The 15,411-nt window shown below is 40.6% G+C and overlaps 1 protein-coding gene across 9 annotated transcripts in view; it reads right to left on the minus strand.

The window, feature by feature from the left end:
* The window catches only part of TNIK (TRAF2 and NCK interacting kinase), a 409,664-nt gene that overhangs the window by 315,578 nt on the left and 78,675 nt on the right, over window positions 1-15,411 (minus strand). For all 9 annotated transcript variants that reach the window (XM_063621578.1, XM_063621584.1, XM_063621583.1 and 6 more), the window contains exon 2: window positions 2,724-2,789. In XM_063621578.1, the coding sequence (XP_063477648.1) occupies window positions 2,724-2,789 (66 nt within the window). The remainder of the gene's footprint in view (window positions 1-2,723; window positions 2,790-15,411) is intronic.

Below are 15,411 nucleotides of genomic sequence, written 5' to 3' on the forward strand. Positions count from 1 at the left end.
GATTCTGTCTCCTGCCACCCTGTGAAGAGGTGGCTTCCGCCATGATTGTAAGTTTCCTGAGGCCTCCTCAGCCATGCAGAACTGTGAGTCAATTAAACCTCTTTCGTTTATAAATTACCCAGTCTCAAGTATTTCTTCATAGCAGTGTGAGAACAGACTAATACAGTATTTAACAGAAAGAAAATACTTATCATATGATTTTATGTATAAGGACCTCCTCCTAGAGCTATAACATTTCTATTTATACCTATAGTATTTTAGAAACATACATATTCCATAAAAGTTGCATAATCTATAGTGCAATCACTTTTTAATGTAATTGACTTTAGGCTCACGTATCTTTTAGTTCATATTTTGCTATTTTATTAAACTTTAATCTTTCAGAACTCAGAATGACAGCAGGACTGGATTAGTGGCCTCAGGAAACACAGGGTCTGTTCATGAGCAGTGCCACCTAACATCATCTGGTTGCCTAGAAACCAAACCCTTAAATAGGTAGGTAGGGAGTTATAATTCTTTAAGTAAATCAACACAAGGCCCCATAGCATTTTTTTTGGGGGGGTGGGGTGGGGGACAGGGTCTCACTCTCTCGCCCAGACTGGAGTGCAGTGGCAAGATCTCGGCTCACCGCAACCTCTGCCTCCCAGGCTCAAGAGATTCTCCTGCCTCAGCCTCTCAAGTAGCTGAGATTACAGGTGCATGCCACTACCACCTGGCTAATTTTTGTATTTTTAGTAGAGACGGGGTTTCATCATGTTGGCCTGTAGCTGGTCTCGAACTCTGAGCTCAAATGATCCATCTGCCTTGACCTGCCAAAGTGCTGGGATTACAGGTGTGAGCCACCGCACCTGGCCAGACCCCAGAGCATTTCTAACTACATTCTCATTTGACTAATACACAGAAAAGCTGTGGTGGCTACAAAACAATGGGGCTGGTAAAAGAGACCAAATCTCCTGTCCCAAAGTTCACTGCATTCATCATGACCATTCTTTGCAGAATCTCCCTTAAACTTGGAAGGTGCCATAGTGCTGTATCAACCACCAAGAGAATGGAATCCTTTAGAATAATAATGTTGACAACCTAGCTGCTAAATATCTTCCCTCTGTAAAAAGATCTGAGACCTCTTGCCATTTGTTTCCTTGCCTTTTTCAAATAACAAGAAATTACGGATAATTCTGGATTTTCCAAATGTTCTAATCCTTAATTGAATCTCTTGGTATCTCCTCTTATAAGAGTGCAGAGTTTCACCTCTTGAATTAGTGTACCAAGCTGTGAATTGTCTCCCAAATGCATATCCTATGGGTGGGAAACATAATGAAACGGAAAGGCTCAAAGAAATGGCACCATAAAACCAACAGCATGCTACAGAGTTGCTCCTTCATATTGACAGCAAATCAGAAGTAATTTTCTACCTAAGTCAGAGCTTAATTCATTAGTTACTTCACAAGTTCAATCCAGTTTCTCAAAATGCAGTAACACAATCTTCCAACCCAATTATCTTCATTGAAAGTATTTAAAAGCCTTTGCTGAGACACATTTCTTTCTGTGTCAGACAGGATCAACGTCAAGTGAGCAGGTTGGGTAGACTACATTCTGTCTAATGGTAAAAGGTGTACAATTTAGGAAATAATCGTTTCTTGCAAGGGAGAATTTTCCCCTGGACACCAAAGGAAACCTCTCGTAAATAAACATATAAATGTGTATCCACTTACAACTGTGCTTTAAAAAACAGAATCTCAAGAATACCCTATAAATAATACTTTTGACATTCTGCAGAATTGAAAATATTACAACCTGAATGATTTCCATAATAAACTTAATTAACTGAGAGAAGTTTAGGGCTCAGCAGGAATTTTTAAAAATAGAACACGAGATAATTTGTAATGGAAATGCCATCCGCTATCGCTGCCACTAGGGAAAATGATGGATATTTCCCTAGAAATTATCATGAGGAAACAGTTGGTTTGTTTTGATGGCATTTCAATAGCTCATTCAATAAAACCCCAAAAGTTTTAGTCCAAAAACAGTTCACTTTCTTTTTTTTTTTTTTTTTTCGACAATCAGAAAAGAAATCAACTCACATTTTCAACCGACCATTTTTCGTAGATTATACTTGGGGAAAATACCTTTTAAAAACACTTTTTGAGTGAATTTGTAAGCAAAAATTAGTAAACAGGCAAGCAAGACTTCTTATTCCACAGCTCAATCTCAACTCAAGTTTAACTTTTAATTATTTCCTAAAATTCGTCACTGCTATTAAGCTTTTGCTTTGTGAGGTAACCAAGTTTTCTTCCAACACTGTTCACTCAACTCATTTAATTCATGCCCTAGGCCAATAACACATCTACTTTTCCAGCTGCAACAATTTAATAGCTTAAATTTCTAAAGTAGATCGCATTCTTTTCTCTTTCAAAAACCAGTTCTGGCAGTGATTAAAGTAAAGGAAACTGAACGCTTGAAGAGCTTCAAATATGTGCCATCAGAATTCATGTGTCACAAATAAACACAGTATTATATAATGAAGGGAAATACCCAAATCACAGAATCCAGTTTAGGCAACATAACCACAGATATATTTTAAAAGATGGAGAGTCAATCAACAAGTATGTTAATTCATTTTAAATTTGTTAGGAGCCGTTTATGAGCCAGTGTAGACAGCACTGCAATTCATCATTCATGAACTGAAACCATACATAAGCCACATTCAGACTCAATGTACTTACCTTATAAACTTGCCCGTATGTTCCATTTCCAACAAGTTCCACCAATTCAAAGATCCCTGCGGGGTCCTGAAAGAAAACAAACAAACAATAAAAATTCAAAACAATATTCCAGGCATTGCCTTAATCAAAAGCAAATACTTCTCAAATTAATCAAATAAATAACAACTTTAGCTTCAGGGGCTCTCATGTGTTAACATTTAATACTATCAAAATTTTAAAATTTAAGTCAGCTGCAGCTATGAAATTAGCCAAGTTCTATTTTCTTTCCATTTTACATTTCTATGAAATGTGTTTAAATCAGGCAAAAGGAGATGCTTTTTCAAGTGAAATAATAAAAAAGAAGTAACACATTTCTCACTGTTAAATGGAAAAACACACTTGCAGGAGCTACATCAAGATGAAGTGAAAGACTTATCATCCTGAGAAGGTTCTAACGTTCCAGGGTATTTCTCTTTGAAATATCTGAGCTGTTCATTGTGTTGAGTGAGCCCTGGTAGTTAAGAAGGGTGTTCGTGCATTGTGGGGCAATCTCACCTATGGTAGTCAACAGTTTCCAAGGGAAAATAGAGTCAACTTAACTACCTCTCTCAGAAAGTTTTTCTTTGGATTCATCTCTCTTCTGTAATACTGCCTCTACAGAATATACTTTTGAGGATAGCCTCTAGTTCCTGTATTACCTGCTGAGTAACTGCAGGATTTAGAATGCAAACTAAATTTGGAGAATTATTCAAGTTCTTACCACCAATCAGTTGTCCACTAACCCCAGGAGTCAGCTAAATGTTACAGTGTTCAATAAATATCCAATAATTACTGCTATTACAACTGAATTACTATCCCAAAAAGTTGAAAAGAAAAATCAAAGCCTATAAAATCCTATTCAGAGGCAGAAATTGACTTTTACCCCTTACTGATTCCTAACTGGACAGAAATTGCTTCTTTAAAGGCATAAATCTAGGAGTCACAAACTTAAATGTCTGCAGAGGCCAGGCCAGTAACATAAACAAGTAAAGTGGTCCAGTTGGGGCCTGTGGCAAATTGGGCAACCCGAGCCTCCTTGAGGGAGGTAGGGTGTGGTATGGTAGGGTGGGGTGGGGTGGAGTTTACTTAGCTGGAGCCACTTGTTGTCTTGTCAACATATGAGCACAATATTGCCAGGTCTAAAGATTTTTCAAGAGAAACTGAACATTGTATTTAACGTGAGATCTCCTATTTTTTAAGTTGTAGGCACTTAATTTAAAAAATATTCTTAGGAACAAATAAAAATAGACTGCACCTTTGGCCTGTCTCTACCAGACACTTACATGAGAGCAATGCCATATATTATTACAATGGGTGGCTAAGAGGCAGGCAGGGAACAGCCTTAACTTCAGATTCAGACAGACCTGCGTTAAATACCAGCTGTGCCTTGACCAGCTGTGTGATCCTAGGAGACCCCAAGAAAGCAACATATTGTCTGGGTCTGCAGGGATGACATCTACCTAGCCATGCTCTTGTGAAGAATAAGTGTGGGCTTTGCACAATGCCTTGCACATAGTCGGAAATCTATTAATACCTAATAGTAATCACTTTTAAGCTGAGAAATTCCACACCACCAGCAGGATTTAAATGGGGGAAGGGGAAAATGAGTTTATCCACTATTCTGGGGAAAGGGAAAAATGAGTTTGATCTGACAAGTCAGGATGCTTTAAAGTCCAGTCTGTGGTCAATCAAACTCAAGAAAAGCCCTGCGTAGGTGCCTTCAAAGATTCCACATAGAGAACAAATAAAAACAAAAACAAAAAGCAAACAAAGCACCCAACAGATGAAGCACTTAGTCACTGAGAAAGATTGGAGCTAGCACTACATTACCTACTCTTACAAAGCCAGAAGGGCAAGAAACCACACTCCATGCTCAGGTCCTGAAAAATCCACAAGTCCAGAAGTTCCACTTATGCCCCACCTGGTCTGGGAGGTGTGGTTCCAGACAGAACCACAAAACTGGAAAACACTCTTAAGGGACTTAGAGCTCTGAGTCGACCAACACCCCATAGCTAGAAGACACCATCAAGGCCACCTGGGAGGCCTCAGGATAGGGAAGAAAAATTTTGTTGGTTAAACTACTAGGCCATTAGAGCAGCAGGTTTTATTACAAATGGAATTAGAAAGAAATGAGGAAAAGAAAAAATAAAAGCCCATAAATGGTGGCAGCTGTTGTTTGTTTCTAAGCTGTGCTTCCCAGTAGTTTGTTTGCTTGGTGGTGTTTCTGCAACATATTTGGAGAGAAGTTCTACATTTGCTTGAAATAGCTCAATTGTGTTTTCAACGTTCATTTTTCTTGACTAAAAAAAATATAACAGAAAGAGAAGAGATACAGGACAGTGATGAGTGGCTGCCTCAAGGAACCTGGGAATCAAACAGGGATGTGAGACGAGGGCAGGAGCACAAACAGGTGCAAAGCAGGGATCAGCTTCTACACCCATGGGGCACTCGCCTCAGGGTCCCCTCTCAGAGCTGGGGTTAGCAGGTAGGTCTCAGGAAGATGTGGACAGCTGACTTGTGAGGCTCTTTTCTCTCCTTGAATAATCTATTCTTGGGTATATGTCCCAACCAATCAAAACCAAGGAGGCTCAATGCTGAGCTTTTAGTTCAAACTGGTAGGAGAAGGTTTTTGCTGGACACATCTGAGGCCCTCAGAAGCAAAGTTCAGAGGAACTAAAGAGTTCTACTGGCAACTGGCCTTGCATAGGCAACCAAACTGGAAAGAATCATCGTATCAGATGGGTTCCCCAGGAATAAACCCTGAGACTCCCTGAGATTTATACTGTGTGAGTTTATTGGGGTATGCCTCAGAATCAACACCTGCGGGGGAGTAAAGGAAGAACTGGACTGAGCCGAAGTAAGAGCTGAACTGAAATGTAGTGGTAACAAAAACTTCATCTGATCCATGGAAGTGCTGGAGCTAGGACAGCCCTTGAGAATTATCCTACCTGGAAGCATCAGGCCTTTGCATCCCATCTCCATTGACTAGTCACTGCATGTGGGCTGCCCCCCAATACCCGTCCCAGAGGTAACAATCTTAGGTGAAGTGACACTGTTCAGCTGAGGACATTTTTCAGGTGAACGTCATCCCTAGCTACCTACACTCCCAGCAGGTGGACAACTGAGTGCCTCAGCAGTGGAGAACTGAGCTCCGTGTGACATACCGCAACATACACTACAAGCATCATGGCTAGAAATGAGAACCAGTCTGGAATCAAAAGAGAAGTCTATAAGCATCTACAGTCTACAGTATCCTGAGAGTAACAAAGCAAAATAGCATAAGAGTCATGGTATTTGCAAGGAGGGGGCTCTTTGAAACCCTACACACAGAAGTCAGAGGTATTATTCAGTGACACCTCAGGACTGACCCTAGGCTCTCTTCTCTCTTTCCCCCAATCCAAGTGCCTGGAGAGCTGAGTGTCTGTGAATAGTCTTTCACACAAATACATTTCATCATTAGTTACATCCTTGTAGAATTGTGATACAGCTTGAACAGTATAAGCATTTAGCTGTTTTCTCCACTCTAGAATACCTCCAAAGTAATTTCCCCAAAAGGTCACCATACACCTCAATTTCTTACACGTAGTGGTCGCTTCTCAGTCCTGTCCTAGTTGTGCCCTTTGAGGCATTTATACTCCTGAGCATCACCACTCCTGCTGAAAATATATCCCCTCCCCCATTTTCTATCATTCCTCTTAGTCTCTCTCACAGATTCTATAATATTTCTTCTGCTCACACCTTCTAGGTAGGCTTCCCCTAAGGTTCCACCCTTATCCACCACTCCCCTAATTTTGTTCGCTAAGTGTCAATGATCTTATCTCCAAATGTCCACCATATCCATCTACTCCACTCCATTCACACAACAGGCTTCCTCATCTTTTTCTGGGACCATTTGCTTTTAGTTAATTCTTTCTTCCTTCTAAGCTATTCTCCATACTGATCCTTCTAAAATAGACATTTCTAATCATGATACTCCATGATTTAAAATAATACAAGATATGGTTCAAACTGAAAGTCAAGGTCATATCATTCTTAGGCCTGGCCTCCATTCCCAGTCTTGTGTTCCATCATTCTGTGCTATAACCAACACGTCCCTCAGGTCCCTAACACACCACACTCAGCTCTTGGTTCATACTGCCCATCTGCCAAGATGATTCCTTCTGCTTTCTTTATGAGGCAAGCCCATCCTTAAAAGTCCAGCTTGCTGCCTCCTTTCTGAAGCCCTTCTCAAATCAGCGTCACTGCCTCTCTCTCTCTGCAGCCGCAATACGTTGTGCACAGCTCTGTGATAACCATTTTCACATAGTGCTAGCCTCTCTTACATTTCTCTCCCTTGATGAATTACAAATGCCTCAAGAGCAAGCACTGTAACATATTTATCTTGGTATTTCCAGCACTTAGCATGCTGTCCAATACATAACTGCTAGATATAACTATTTACTGAATAAGGTTGATTTCCCACTCCCAATTCTTCAAGACAGGTATAGTGGAAGTCACAAAAAATGGCATCAGAATGTAGAGCCAAAGGTCTAGCAAATTTACATCATTTCTTTTAAATCTAGACAAGTCGTTCTACCACTGTGCCCTCTGTCCTCTTTACCCCAATCCCAAATGGACAAAGCTGTCACATGTAAAAGCCCCTGTAGTATTCCCAGCTTAAAAAAATAAAATCCATAGAGCCTGTTGAAGTAAACTGTGCCTCACGTGCATTGAGAAGACAGGCTGTCAGAATGTGGCCAACAGAATACGCAGCAAGGAGAGGAAGCTGTACCTAATAATCATGTTACAAAGACAGGAAAGCTAAGAGATAAGAAATCCACTTAATTCTCCCTCTTGTGTTTGCTTAGCTGCTCTTAAAGCCAGGATGAGCAGCATGGAAGAAAGTTACATACACCAAGGAGAAAAGAGCAAATCATTGACATTTACCAAAGTCAAGAATCCCTGTTGGCCACACATGCCTTTATTCAGATCTTAACCTTTGCTGGGAGGCTGAGAAGAGAATTTAATTCTAAGGTAGAGTAGTTTACATTATTTCATAATGAAATATAACTACATATCAAAAGGCAGACTATTCCTTGAAAGAAAATGTAATTTTTCAGCCAGTACTGATAAAAGCAAACTTGGTTAGTCATGACAATAAAAATTAGAGTAATAGTGAACATTTCATGAGGACTTATGTGTCAGAAACGATCTAAGCATTTTTCATGAATAGCTCATTTATCACAGCTTTATCAAATGGATGCTATCATTATCTTTATTTTACAGATTAGGAAACGGAGGCACGGAGGGATTAAATGCTTAGTCAAGGTCACACCACTAATGAGCAGCAGAGCTAGGATGTTGACTCAAATGGTCAGACTCCAAACCTTGAATTCCTAACCACTATACCATAGCTTCATGGAACCATAATTCCCAGCCCTTGATTTACCACCTGGTAGCTCTCCAACCTTCAGCCAGTTTCAGAACTGCTTTGAACCTCAGTTTCTTCATCTTTAAAATGTGGACAGGATTACCTCCCTTGGGAGCTACTATGAGAACTGTAAGTGTCTAGACTAGCTTGGGGCCTGATATGTAATAGGACTTTCATAAATATTCATTTTCTTCCTCCCTTTTCTTTTTCATCTTTGAAAATGAGTTCATGTAATAAACAAAGAATATGCCACAGTAAAATTCAGTCTGCATTTTATAGATTTTCAACTAAAAAAGCCAATAAAACTAATCTGGCCAGTAAAGGAAAACCTATTGCTTTTCAACCAATAATATTACCCACCACATGCTTAGCAAACAGAGTCAGATATTTATGGACAAAATGTATGTCTCTTTAAAAATTAGTTAATTGAGAAGGCGCATTAAGTTTTGGGGGTTCCTGGGATGTTGAAATAAATACTCTTTCATTCAGCTGATGAAATTTAGATGGCATTGGCAGGCTCAAGCCCAGCTTCACAGCAGAGAGGAGAGATTTAAGATCTAGGGTTTGATATTTCCTGCCACTAGGTTATGCCTTAATTCCTCCAGGTCCTCTGAATGATACTGGATTTATAAGAACACTAAATAACACCACTGGGCTAAATCCCAAAGATTGAAAAAGGCAAACTTAAATCTATAACTAGGATGACTATTTCCTTCACATCATAAAAGATGATACATATTCTTTCCAATGCCTCCCCACTTCTTTGAAAATGAAATTGACACAGATCATGAGCAAATGGCCTACACAGACTCCAGACACCCCTCCTCCAAAACGCCTCTTAAAGACACAGCCGTTCTGTGACAGAATCTTTTACTTGAGGCCACCAGTCCTCTGGCAGGGTAAAATACACCCAACAGAATACGGATGGCTGATAGTGCTCCCAGAATGACTGCTACCCCCGGATTCCGTATTGACATCTGCCAAACGATTGTGCTTACTCTAAACTTATGGGCCTTAAGAAGACCAAAATGTTATTTCTTTCAGAACCATATTTAGCAGCTGTTTTGTTTGGTTTCAGCCCTAACTGACAAGCATATGCTTACAAAAGCAAAACAGAACAAAGAAAACAGGAACAGTAGGAGAACTCTCCACATTTATCTTGAGCCTTCAGGCTTTTCAACATCATCTTCGAAAGTACAGCATTAGGAAACTGTGCTGTACACAACCCCCGGATTCTAGTTTATGCTGCACTCGCGGCCAGGCAAGGTCCCTCAAAGGTAATTTTTTACTTTAACTTCCCCTCTTCTAAAGCAGTAGAGGTTTGCAGAGTCAAAGGTCTTGCTTTACACAGTAAGATTTATTTAATCCCTGACTGCTACCTGGCACCCTCCCTCGCCACCTACTGTGTGTTATACACTGTCCAAGGTAGAGGCAGTGGGGTACATGGCTCCTGCTTCATGGTGTTTCCAATCTAAGGAAGGAAGCAGACATGAGCAAATTACTACACGTACACAGTGATTATATCATCATAATGACAAGCAGCATATGAGAAAAGGTGCTCCAAAAGTATTGATCCAGGAGATCTGGAATATAGCCCAGAAGCATATCTTCATTAACCTGCTGGCCCAAAGAAGTCATCTCAACTGGAATAGATAATTCAAGTAAAAAACATAAATATATAGAGATAGATAGATGATAGATAGATAGATAGATAGATAGATAGATAGATAGATGATAGATAGATTAGATAGATAGATAGATAGATAGATAGATAGATAGATAGATAGATAGATGAGAGAGATATGGGTATAGGTAGGTAAAATATTGATTGTTGACTTTTCTTACTTGATCATCAGTGTAGGACAAATTAAACTATGCAAACCTATCACAGGACTGGTCCAAAACAATTAGGGTTCAAGTCTGGATTCCACTCCTTACTAGAGTTCTTTCACCCCTCATATTCCAGTTTTTTTCATCTGTAATTTGGGAAAGTGCCCTTTGGCCTGCATTTTTACGATGTCGCATCCTGCGTATGAATGTTCTAGGTAACTCCCCAGCTCCCTGTGTCAAGCATCATCTTTTGGGAAGGGCTGTCCTGAGTGTAGGCTGACTCCAGGACACAAACTGCTCCGATAGAGCTGTTCCTGGCTAGTATTGGTATCCTCTTACCAATACCAGCTCCTCAATGATCTGCTGGCTACTGGCAGAATCAAAACATAGTCACAGCCAAACCTCCAGGAACTGACCCTCGATACTGGTAGCTTCCAGTGTGGCTTTCATCTCTCAGAATAGGAAGACTGGAGCCTCCTCACCTCCTGTTTGGTTTGCAGTCTGCTTAGTTTCACCTGCTAATGTGCAGCAGCCAGCAGTGACACTGCTTTAGATCACCCTGCCCCTGCTCAGCTGCTTCACTCAAGACCCTGCAGCTCCAGCCTGTCCTCACAAAGTCAGCCTTTAGAACTGGATTTGAAACATCACCCCTCGGATTAATCGCTGCAAAACCTTAAGCTATACAATAAGCTATAATAGACATCATCATTGTCGCTGGGATAGGCCATAGCCTAAATGCTTTCCATACATTTTCATATTTCATCCTTATAGCAACCTGAGAAATAGGTATTACTAACCCCAATTTTCAGATGGTAAAACTAAGGCGTCAAGGAATTAAGTAACTTGCCCAAGATTAAACAGTAAGTGGTAGAGACAGCAGGCAAGACCAGACCGTAAAGTAAAGGTAAAAATACCTGTCATGGAAGATGGTTCTGAGAATCCAAAACAACATATATAAAGCATTTAGCACAATGCATGGCAGTGCTTAATAAATAATGGCTACTGATATACTGCTGTTGCTGGTGGTATTAAGAGAAGTTTCCCAAGGTGATGACAGCATTGGTTCATAGTAGAGCCAGGATTCAAATCCAGGTATTTTGAATCCAAGTCCATTATTACTCATTTCTCTACAAATGGCCAGTGCTGAAATTAACTTGGGGTTACGGAGATGCTGAAGGCCTTGTGGGTTAACAATGGAGCCAGAGAATGGGCAGTGACCTCAGGACAGGCAACCACAACGAGCCAAGTGGCTGGGAGCATAGAAGTTGTCTACACCATGGTTGCTCAGAGCCAGAAGCCCCAGAGAGGGAGAGCAAACAGGCTCTCAGATTTCTATCTGAAGCTAGTTTCTTTTTTTCCTACTTTGCCTTTAGCTAGGATGAACTAATTACTTTAAGCTAACCAGTTAATTGACAGTGAGAGGTGGTATAGCATAATAGTGAAAACCACAGACTCTAAAAGCCTGAATCAAATCCCAGCTTCACCATTTTCTAGCCATATGACTTTGGGCATGTTATTTAATCTTTCTATGCCTGTTTCCTCAACTATAAAATACTGATAATGGTAGTACCTACTTTGCTGGATTATTTGATATAATAATATATATAAAATGTGTAAAGCAATATCTAGCATATTGTAAGTGCTTAAAAAGTGTTCGCTAAAAATTCTTTACTCAAGAAAGAATAACTTCTTTACTCCGAGAATGAGTAACTTTTATTGGTTTTGTCCACTGCAGTATCTCCAATACCTCGATCGTGACTGGGACATCGGAGATATTCAATAAATATTATCTGGATGGAGCAAGTCCTCGCATCACCAGTTCTACCACCGACAGCCACAATGCGGTAAGGTCTGTGACATTTGCAGCGAGGATTTCTGAGATCATATCAATAAAATATCTCTACCCATTTTACAGAAGAGCAAAGAGAGGCCCAGACAGGCTGTATATACTTATACAATCACAGATTTCTCCAGCAAGAGCGTTTAGGTGATTTATCTGAGGTCTTATCCTAGTTAGTGGCAGAGCTAAATGAAGACCTATGTCTTTTGACTTCTAGTTTTTCCCTCTGTTCGATTTAACCCTTTGGTAAACTGACGGAATCACTCATTGCCTTTCAAAAAGTGGGCCTGGAAAGGAAGGAAACAAGGACGGTAGGTAGGATGGGCAGGCCCTGCTGTTCTTTTGCAAAATCTAGGTAGTTGGGTTAAGAAATCGATTTCATTCATTTCCAGAAATGATGTAAAAGATTTAGTGCACATGGCCAGTTTGACAGTCCATTTAGTAGGTCACATGCATATATATCAGCATAAAAGACAAATAATATTGTCAAAATACATTTTTCTCAGTTCACGGACTTAGCATATTCATACTCACAGTTAGCTCAGTTCAAAATTATTTCCTTACAGATGAAAACAAAGAATTCTACATAAATTGATTATTGTCTACTAGCTTACATTGCATAAATAAGTATATACAACTAAGAATATAAAACTGAAAAAAGAACAATCCAAGGACTTCTTGTAACACTGACTTGAATATTTTTTCTGATCTTGGTGCATAGCACAGCTATTTTAATCCTTTGTCAGCTGCTGGGATTCACTGGCCAGCCCTTCTCATGCTTCTTGACCTGAAATTCCCGAGTCACGACTACAAACCTGCTTGTGCACACAAGGAATGCACAAGCCCCAACTGTGTGTTCAGAGACTGTTTTCTAACACATTCAGAGTCAGAGAAAGGCACACCAACTCCATAAGGCAGGTTAAGAAAATTCTTCAGGGTACTAAGCCACAAGGCAGATATTGGACAAGGATAGCTATCTCCACCACCTCCTGTAATTTTTCTCAGCTCTTCTAAAAAAGTCTTTTAAAAAGCATACATGCAGGCCGGGCACAGTGGCTCACGCCTGTAATCCCAGCACTTTGGGAGGCCGAGGCGGGCAGATCACGAGGTCAGGAGTTTGAGACCAGCCTGACCAACATGGTGAACCCCCATTTCTACTAAAAATACAAAAATTAGCTGGGTGTGGTGGTACGCACCTATAATCCCAGCTACTCAGGAGGCTGAGGCAGGAGAATCGCTTGAACCAGGGAGGTGGAGGTTGCAGTGAGCTGAGATCACGCCACTGCACTCCAGCCTGGGCGACAAAAGCGAAACTCGGTTAAAACACACACACACACACACACACACACACACACACACACGCGCGCGCGCGCGAGTTGCTCTAAAGGTCAATATGCACATTATCACCCCCCACCCCTGCCCCCGCTCAACCTGGTCCCTTCCCTCCCATCATCAGGTTGTTGCAGAGATTATACAGCTGTTTGGGAAAACGTATCATACAGTTTACAAAGATTTGCAAACATGGGATCCTTCCAGACCTGTCAGGACAGGGTAACTTTCCAGTATTTCCAGCAAAATGAGGAGGAAATGATGGGAACCAGACTAGCAAATATTTCGGCCTTTTGCCTTTTTGAAGATACTTAGATGAAGAAAAAGATAGCAACTGCAGGAGATGGATTTAAAGACAAGAGCTGGTTTCCTAAATAATTAAGAAAGAAAGATTAGGAAACAATTTAAGGTTCTGTTTTGAAGAAGAGCCTTAACGGGACCATTCCTCCAGAGATACTCATTTACCACCTGCTTACAACAGACCAATGACATGTTACTTGCTTGAAAGCATTTTCAGCAGTTCTTCCTACACCTATAAGCAACCATGAAGTTGATTACAGGCAGAGGTGAAACTTTAAGGTAAAAGGGACCTAACCCTATTCTAAGTCTAATAGGGGCATAAGGCCCCCTTTACCAGCTGCCTACCTGTCCCCACCCCTCTTCACAATACAGGGAGCTTCCTTCTTTGCCCCTTTGCAGAGGGAACCTCTGATGAGGGCAAGAGTTGTGCACACTGAAAGGGGCAGGGTTAATGCCTTTTGGCCAAGGGCCCAGGACTTTTCTATGAGTAGGGAAATATTGGCTGGTTGATTAGATCATCTGTTACTCTCCCATTTCCAGAGAAGGGTGAGATGGCCCAGAGCCATGTAGGAACAGCCAGGAGCCCAGCAATAGCCACCTGGAGCAGAGGCCTGTCATCTGGCAGAGGTACAAACCAATCTTAGTCCATCACTTGGTGTCACCAGTAACGGTACAGATGGCTGACCAATACCAACTCTTATAAATCTCATACAGATGTTAATAACAGGGCTTCATTTGCATCTATTTTTTTCAAGGCTTTTATCTCTATGGCTAGGCCACCATGAAGGATATACAAGTTTGTTTGCTTGCTTATTAGTTTTGCAAGGCAGATAATATTTTGGAATGGGGGCTTTATACTATCTGTTCAAGGATCTAAAAGCTTTTTGGCAGACTCAAGAAGCTAAAGCCAGCCCTTTTGTCCCTCCAGATTTCCATGGGTGTTGAATTTCCACTGTCAAATAAGTTTGGGAACACTAGGTTAAAAAGATTAGCAGGTTAGGGTTTTCTTTACTGCAAGGCCTCTCAAAGCTTTTAATGTGTTAATGTACCCTGTGAATCTCGAAGACAGGGCAAAGCTTTTCACATTTTCCTAACTTGTCTGGCCACAGAACACTCTTTAAGGAAGCTTTGTATCTCCTCTAAGCACTGACATTCTGCAGAGCATAGAATGGAAAATGATAGCATATAGAGCAATCTTTTCTCTGTCATTCCTTCTTAACTAAAGCTTGCATCTTAAGTTACTGTAACAGAGATGGATCAAGGCCACCCAATATTCATTCTCCCCCTGCTCCTTAACAAAAATTCCAATTTTATTTGGGAGGAAATGCACCCAGCTCAAAATCTACATGCCCTTGTCCCACTGAAGCTAGGAATGAATACATGACTAAATTCTGGCCAATGGTATGTAAGCAGAATTACTATGTGGGGCATTCAGTAGGGCTGCCCAGATGGAGCTGGCTTCGCTGGGAGAAGGGTTCTTCTGTCTTTCTCCCTCCTCCTTTCTGCTGCCTGGAATGCAGATGTAATGGCTAGAACACTAGAGCCATTTCTGATCCTGAGGTGAATTTAAGAATGGAAGCCTTATGCTAAGATTATTATAGCAGAACAATAAAATGATCCTATGGTTTTGATGATCATGGAACTACCATGCTACCACTAAGCTGCCTATGTCTGAACTTCTTTATCTTGAAAGAGAAACAAACTTCTATCTTCCTTAACCCACTAATATTTTGAGTTTTCTGTTTGATGCAGCTGAAATCTAATTGATTTACTTTGAAGTTTACTGTTCAGATATTTTCATTCATTTATGTTTAACTAACATTCCTTCTTTAAAGTACTCTTCTCCATTAGCCTTTTGATCTTTGGTAGAGGTGGCAGTCACTATGGTTGTTGAATAAATCTTTTTTTTTTTTTTTTTTTTTTTGAGACAGTCTCGCTCTGTCAGCCAGGCTGGAGGGCAG

This window comes from Symphalangus syndactylus, chromosome 17 (genome assembly GCF_028878055.3).
Source record: "Symphalangus syndactylus isolate Jambi chromosome 17, NHGRI_mSymSyn1-v2.1_pri, whole genome shotgun sequence".
Classification (NCBI taxonomy): domain Eukaryota; kingdom Metazoa; phylum Chordata; class Mammalia; order Primates; family Hylobatidae; genus Symphalangus; species Symphalangus syndactylus.